General features: G+C 45.9%; 1 protein-coding gene across 2 annotated transcripts; it reads right to left on the bottom strand.

Moving 5' to 3' along the window:
• Positions 1 to 249: 249 nt before the first annotated feature.
• FAM241B (family with sequence similarity 241 member B) lies at positions 250 to 7915 on the bottom strand. Of its 2 annotated transcripts, none has more exons than XM_040320465.1 (3): positions 7752 to 7915; positions 2196 to 2316; positions 250 to 881 (listed from the first exon to the last, which is right to left on the bottom strand). In XM_040320465.1, exons 2-3 carry the CDS (start codon positions 2286 to 2288, stop codon positions 621 to 623), a joined length of 354 nt encoding a protein of 117 aa, XP_040176399.1. In that variant the 5' UTR covers positions 2289 to 2316; positions 7752 to 7915; the 3' UTR covers positions 250 to 620. The 2 variants fall into 2 exon arrangements, with proteins under 2 accessions (XP_040176399.1, XP_040176398.1); XM_040320464.1 differs by having other exon boundaries at positions 7673 to 7754.
• Positions 7916 to 8272: the final 357 nt, after the last annotated feature.

Raw genomic sequence — 8272 nt, 5'->3', positions numbered from 1 at the left:
TCTAAAGCCCAAATATTGTTTACCTTTATGCATTACCTGCATTATGGTTAAATACCAACCACTAGTTGTTCCCCAGCGGGGGGGGGGGGGGGGGTTATTGGGGGATGAACTATAACAGGTTTGTTTAAAAAAATAAAATAAATGATATAGCCTTAACACCTGTCTCAGTAAGCTGTATTTCCCATGACCTTTCATAGTAATATATCCAACTATATTTATCAGTCCTAAAAATGACAGACCATGAAAACCTGGAATACAAAAGACATTCATTTTATGCAATTTAGTAATAAGTGCATGCAGTTGTTCACTTCATTGAATTATTTTAGCATAAAAATATACAATAGTGAAAGTAGAAACATATTTAGGAATTAAATAAGAAAATTTGATAGCGTGGCTAAAAAGGCTTCTGCTCCAGTCAAGTCCATATTTACTTCACTGTTGATCATTTGAGATTTTGGTCCTAAAGGAAGCTGGATACATTTATTGATATCCATTCGGCAAGCATGGCCATACAGTTTGGCTCCTCTGCCGAACTCCTCCAATAAGCACAATCATAAAAATTCACAGCTGCAGACTTCTGTTCCTTTGTCTTCCAGTTTCCCAGAATCCCATGTGTGCAGTTATCGCTGGCTGAGGTGGGATACAATGTATATTAAGCCTATAAGGAGCAAGCCACGAACACCCATCATTAGAATAAGGAAAAGGAGGAGGATGGACATGACTGGCTCTACCACCTGGTTTCCAAGATTCCAGCGTGGGAATCCCATGTTCACCAATTGCTGATTAAAGTCAGTGAAAGGAGAGCGTCCCTCCTGTCTCGCCTCATCTTGTGGAGCTTGTTGTGGTCCTGGTCCAGTATTTCCCATCATGTTAAAAAATCCCTGCAAGCATAGGAAATTATATAAACTAAAGGAAACTGACTGAAGGCACAGCAAATCAAAACATGGGAACAGTTATGTCAAAAAGCCATTTGTTAAATGTTTTTATATCTGCACTGAATTTATATCTTACATCCCTAAAAATACATTTTAATAAGACAAAATTATATTCCACTACGTCCATAGGTAAACATTGTGTAAAGGAATTTATTGGGGCTCTGGAGAAAGGAAGAATCTGGAAAAGAAAAAAACATGGCGTACCAACCAATCAACATCCTCTTTTAAAAGGGTTGTAAAGGTACAATTTTTTTCCCCTAAATATCTTCCTTTACCTTAGTGCAGTCCTCCTTCACTTACCTCATCCTTCGATTTTGTTTTTAAATGTCCTTATGTCTTCTGAGAAACCCTCACTTCCTGTTCTTCTGTCTGTAACTACACACAGTAATACAAGGCTTTCTCCCTGGTATGAATTGTCAAGCTCGACCCCTCCCTTGGACTACAGTAGAGTCAGGACGCTCTCTATGTTGCAGATAGAGAAAGGAGCTGTGTGTTAGTGGGCGTCCTGACTCTCCTGCAGTCCAAGGGAGGGGGTGAGCATGACACTCCACACCAGGGAGAAAGCCTTGCATTACTGTTTGGAGTTACAGACAGAAGAACAGGAAGTGAGGATTTCTCAGAAGAAATAAGGACATTTAAAAGCAAAATCGAAGGATGAGGTAAGTGAAGGAGGACTGCACTAGAGCTGCACGATTCTGGGAAAAATGAGAATCGCGATTCTTTTAAAGCGGTAGTAAACCCCGTTCTTGTCATCATTGCCCATGTTGTCACCTCTACTAATGTTGTCACCATTGCCCATATATGTATACTCTCGCTCAGGCCCCCAGGTAGTACAATGGTTCCCTCTCTCAGCCTCCGGGTTACACGGAACCCTCTGCTGGCCCTCACCTTGGTGCTCCCCCGTCTTCTGCCTCCTCCAGCGGTAAAGCTCCGGCCAGGCTCCCCCAGCACCTGCCCTCATCTCCCTGGCTCCGGTCAGCATTCTCTGCTCCGCTCCCTGTCTGGGACCAGGCTCGCTAGGAATCCCTGGGATTGGTAGTTCTACAAGGAGACCTCCCCCTTCACTAACAACAGAGGCGGGACTACATATCCCGGCATGCCATGCGGCGGATGATGACGTTCCTGCTGCAGATTGGAGGATGGAGGTGATGGGGAATGTGAGCGACTTCCGGGACACATGCACATGGGACAGGTGAGAATAATTTATGGCCGCACCCGAAAATCGCCCGAATTTCTTTCGTATAGAAAATAAGTGCTCACCTGGCGAGGGTTATTATCTCTACGTTGCGTACTTCCCCTTACTCGGGGGTCGTCATCTTGAACGATCTCCCCATTTGCCAAGATTCTCACCATTTTGAAGTAACTAAGAACTTTCCTCGACCTACAGGAAACATACAAAATTACCAGTATAAACAATAAACTGTCGTAAGAAAAAACATCCTTGCATAAGCTACTCCAAAAAACAAATAGTATTAAAACGGAGTACATTTTTCTACAAATCTAAAAATAAATACACATATCTATACAGTTGCTATAAACGTATTTACAGGATACCTAACCTTCAAGACAGATAATCCTGGAGCTCAAATATATTAGCAACACATATCATAATGCCATTTACAATTTACATATAATCTGCAATATCATCATCATCATGATGATTCTGTAGTTCTCATTTAATATGATCAGTATAAATTTTGCCATTCAGCAATGTGTAGAACTAAAGGAAACCAGTTACAAGAAAAAAAAAAAAAAAAAAAAAAAGGACAAATGAAATCAAAGTGCCATGGCAGTCCTGAAGAACACCAGTGTGACTGAATCACACCAAAGTCCATAGGATCTTACGTCTAAAGCTAGCATCTGCTGATGTCGCCATGTCTACATGATAAAACTTGGTAAAAATGGACCAAGGACCAGGTAGCAGTTGGCATACCTGAGAGATGGATGCCTGGAACACAAAGGCACAAGAAACACTTGCTACCCTGGTGGAATGAGCAAAGAAATGGAAGCGAGTATCCTGTCTTTTTGGGGAAAAGGCCTGAGACATGATTTTGAGAATCCTTCTACATATACATTAGTTACACTGTAAGCCAGAGACCCCTTATGAGAGTCTACCTATTTTTGGTATTTGTGTTCCCGGTTTTAGGCTGGCTCTCCTGGCCAACCAAGGTGCTTGGTCACAAGCAGCACCTCAGACTGGCTGGTGGCAATACTTCTGGTACCAAGGTTGTTAGATATAGCCCTTTCTTGGCAGAAGGAAACCAGATCAAGCTACAAAGCGCAATCACTTCCACCCTGAAGAGAAAGGAGCACGGCACACAGAGCATCGGGCACAGTGGGGACACAGTGGGGAGGTCATCGCAGGATCCTGGTGACAGAGTAAGTTACCTGACCAGGATTCTGCAATGCATTCCCGAGTGTGGCTCGGGGTTACCGCTAATGGTACTGAAATTTAACCCCCAAGCCACACTCAGGAATACCGCCAGGAGGGTTGAACCCTCTCACATGCTCTCTCTCCTGATGCAGTAGCACTGAGCTCAGTATTAGAGCTCACTCCTGTGATGGTGAAGGTGAGCGGTACTGACCAGGCCTCAATTAGCAACGTCCTGGGAGTATTCCAGTCAGGCTTCAGAAATGGCCTACAGTACACCTATAGCAAGGGCACTATTCAACTTTAGGTGTCACTAAAAGGAAAAAAAAAAAAATGTAATTTAAAATAACAAACATGTTATACTTACCTCCACTGCGCAGTTCGTTTTGCACAGAGTGGCCCCTATCCACGTCTTCTGGGTCCCTCGGCGGCTGTCTCTGGTCCTCCCCGCAATTACTAACCACAGTCATGCGAGAGCTCGCATGGTGGTCAGTAATTGCGGGCGCGTTCCCGTGATAGCCGCTCACTGTATCACTCGGCCCCGCTCCTCGACGTGCCGTGTCACTGGATGCGTTTGACAGCAGCGCGAGCCAATGGCTGCACTGGTCTCAATTCATCTGCTCTAGGGGTGCAACGGATCGTCACCGATTCGTGATCCGAACGGGTCACCCCGTTCGGATCGGCACACCCCGAGATCCGTGGAGCGCTCCGGAGCCTCGGCCGTAGGAAATTTCCCGGCTTCGGCCTAGCTCCGGAGCGGCGGCCATCTTGCTTCACCCCATGTGCTTGCCAGTGCACAGCGTTACACTCCTCCCCGCATCACTGCGCTGACTACAGACCCGGGACCACCGTATGCAGGCATGTGAACCTGTCTTTGAGATCTGCACGTGGACCGGTCTTTGAGATTTGCACCTGGTAGGAAAAAGACTGTTTGTACTGAGCGGAGGAGGGGGGGGGGCACCAGAGTCACCCGAGGGGGGGGGGGGGGACACCAGAGTCACCCGAGGGGGGGGGGGGGGGGGACACCAGAGTCACCCGAGGGGGGCACCAGAGTCACCCGAGGGGGGGGGGGGCACCAGAGTGGAGTGGAGCACCACAAGATTAGTCTCTTTTTTGCCGATTCGAGGATCGATCCGATCCGTGACTCCTGATCCGAGGATCGATCCGATCCATGATTTTTTTGATCCGTTGCACCCCTAATCCGCTCTAGCCAATCAGCGGCCAGGCTGAGCGGCGAAGAGGATAACCCAGCAGTGAAGCCTTTTGGCTTCACAGTCGGTTCCCTATTGCGTATGCGCGAAGCATGCTATGCTTTCTAATTGGCTCGGCGGTGGAGGAAAGAGGAGTGAGACAAACTTTCAAGAGACAGCGCTGCAGCCCCATCTCCCGGAAGTGGGGAAGGGGACGTGTCAAAAACAGGTCCCCGTTTTCCCCTCCCTTCTGAAAGGTGCCAAATGTGGCACCAGAGGGGAATAGGAGACGAACACGCGGAAGTTCCACTTTTGGGTGGAACTCTGCTTTAAGGCTCGATTCCCACCTATATATATTGAGTGTTTTTTGCATTTTACAGATTTGCACTACAGTCCATTTAACATGGTTTCCTATGGAACATGTTCTGTAGTGCAAATCTGCAAAATGCACTAAAAATGCATAGGTTTGATTCAGGCCTTAATCAGAGCTGCACAGTCTTTTAACCCCTTAGCGACCGCCCTAAAGTTGTTTTACTACTACAGGTTGACCGCTGTGCGCAGGATCACGTGTGTGAGAGATATACCGTATTTATCGGCGTATAACGCGCACCCTAATTTTAGGAGGGAAGTTTTAGGAAAAAAACTTTCAACAGCCCCTTTTATATTCCAAAGCCCCCTGCACATTACATACAGATCCCAGCACATTACACATAGATCACATCCCAGCACATTACATATAGATCACATCCCAGCACTTAGATCACATCCCAGCACATTACATATAGATCACATCCCAGCACATTACATATAGATCACATCCCAGCACATTACATATAGATCACATCCCAGCACATTACATATAGATCACATCCCAGCACATTACATATAGATCACATCCCAGCACATTACATATAGATCACATCCCAGCACATTACATATAGATCACATCCCAGCACATTACACATAGATCACATCCCAGCACATTACACATAGATCACATCCCAGCACATTACATATAGATCACATCCCAGCACTTAGATCACATCCCAGCACATTACATATAGCCCCCAATCCTGTGGGAAAAAAAGATTTTTTTGTTGTTTTGTACTTACAGTTTTGATGTCTTGCGCGGCGTCCATCTGCGGCCTCGTCGGGTCCGCGTCCTTCTGCGGCCTCGTCGGGTGTCCTCTTCGGCGGGTCCGGCGTCCATCTTCGGCGGGTCCGGCGTCCATCTTCGGCGGGTCCGGCGTCCATCTTCGGCGGCGTCCTCCCGCTCGTTTCCCGCCACGACTTTGAATACTGCGCCCGCATATAGCGAGCGCAGTACACTCGTGAATCTTCGGGCAGGCTCGGGCGCCTCTCGCACTGACGTCCTGTACGCTCAGGACGTCAGTACAAGAGGCGCCGAGACTGGCCGAAGATTCACGAGTGTACTGCGCTCGCTATATGCGGGCGCAGTATTCAAACTCATGGCGGGAAAGCGGGTATCGGCGTATACTGCGCACCCACGATTTTGCCCTGATTTTCAGGGCAAAATAGTGCGCGGTATACGCCGATAAATACGGTATATATATACATATACATACACATACATACATACACACACACACACACATTCGCCCTGATGTTTAACCCCTTTCTAGCCAGTGTCATTAGTAGTGACAGCGCATATGTTTAGCGCTGATCACTGTATTAGTGTCACTGGTTCCCCCAAAAAAGTGTCGGTTAGCGTCCAATTGCTTGCCGCAATATCGCAGTCCCACTATAAGTCGCTGATCACTGCCATTACTAGTAAACAAAAATCCCATCCTTTGTAGACACTATAACTTTTGCACAAACCAATCAATATACGCCAAATAATTTTTTTTTTTACCAAAAATATAAAGCATATTGGCCTAAATTGATGAAGAAATCTGATTTCTTTTAAAAAAATTTATTGGATATGTTTTATAGCAGAAAGTAAGAATTTATTTTTTTCAAAATTGCCTTTTTTTTTTATAGCGCAAAAAAAAAACAGGAGGTGATCAAATACCACCAAAAGAAAGCTCTATTAGTGGGGGAAAAAAGACGTCAATTTATTTGGGTACAGCATTGCAATATGTGCAATTGTCAAAGTAACGCAGTGCAGTATCGCAAAAGAATGGCCTGGTCATGAAGGAGGTAAATCTTCCGGACGTCAATCTATAGACACCCCTTACCTGCATAGGCAGTTTTTAAGGGCAAAGGTGAACTAACCCTTTAAGGCTTAGTTCACATATATGCGAATTGGATGCGTTTTTAATCACATCCAATTTGCATAACACATGAATCGGACCGTCTTTCAATGGAGCCGGTTCGCACATGTGCGAGGCGGCCGCGGTGCGGTTTTAAAAAACGGTCCTGTGCATTTTTCTGTAAACATTTGCACCAGCGAACAGAATCACACTGGACTGCCGCATTGGAACCGCGACTGCATATGTGTGAACCCAGCCTGAACAGCCAGGGGTGTGGGTGTCAGGGAGAGGTTCTGCAGGCATGTAAACGTTAGCATGAATGTTTTCATACCTACAGTGGAAAATACAATGAAAATCAGACCATGAATGCAGACGTTTCTGGTGTACACAGCCAAGCACTACTACGGACCCAAACAGAGGTGTGTGTGAATGGGCCTGCACCATACAATAGTATTGCGTCCAGGTCCGCATTGTACATCTGGGTATGTGAGTTAGGGACCTTAGATTGTAAGCTCCTTGAGGGTAGGGACTGATGTGAACATACAATGTATATGTAAAGAACATACAATGTATATGTAAAGAACATACAATGTATATGTAAAGAACATACAATGTATATGTAAAGAACATACAATGTATATGTAAAGAACATACAATGTATATGTAAAGAACATACAATGTATATGTAAAGCACTGCGTAATTTGACAGCGATATATAAGTACCCGAAATAATAATAATATGAGCCCTTATTGTTCAATAAGCCTGGCCATTGGCCAATGATTGAAAAGCTCATCCTAAACTGGCATGATATTGCATGGTCTATGCATGCTCCATATGCTGTAAAGAAGTCAGAGCTGCTGTGTCATGTCTGCCTGCAGGTTATGTATACACATTGTGTGCAGCCACCACATACAGCCATACTCCCTTCTCTCTATCACTATACACATACAGTATCAGCTTACCAGGCCCAGGTCTGCGGCCTCCTTCAGCCCTGTCTGCCTCCCACACACCGGAAGTGACTAGTCCCTGGAAAGCTCTTACCTCTACTGCTAGTGCTCAGTGCTGCTCTCTCCTGGCCACAGGAACACTCTGTTTTTGTCAGCAATAAATATTTTGTTATTAAAGTTTTTTCGAAGAAGATGCAGAAGTGGGCGGCGCTGTTACTGGTGCACTGAGGAGAAGTGTGTGAGCACGCGCTGCTGTGAGAAAGGGGGGTTTGTCAGTCTTTCACCAAACGCTGCCTCTTTTTCACTGATTCGGCCAGGATTCTGTGAACTGATATTGTGTTGAGAGAGCCATTACTCATGTACAATTCAGGTATTATAACGCCGAAGTCCCCCTCGTTCATTCACATCCAAGCCGTGAAGTGTGTCCTGTGAGGCTACCGGGTCTGTGCTTAGCGAGTTTTGTCCGCTTGGTGTACTCATTCGCGGCCACTAGATGGCGCTGCTGCGTTACTGCATCCTCAGTGTAGAATTGTAGGTGACGGAATGAGGCCAGCACCGTGCGAGGTGTGACCAGGGAATACATCCATCCATTCTATAATACAACTTACAGGAAAG

The sequence above is a fragment of the Rana temporaria genome, chromosome 8 (genome assembly GCF_905171775.1).
Source record: "Rana temporaria chromosome 8, aRanTem1.1, whole genome shotgun sequence".
Classification (NCBI taxonomy): domain Eukaryota; kingdom Metazoa; phylum Chordata; class Amphibia; order Anura; family Ranidae; genus Rana; species Rana temporaria.
Note: the sequence above shows the minus strand (reverse complement) of the source record. Positions and strands in the feature narration are given on the sequence as shown.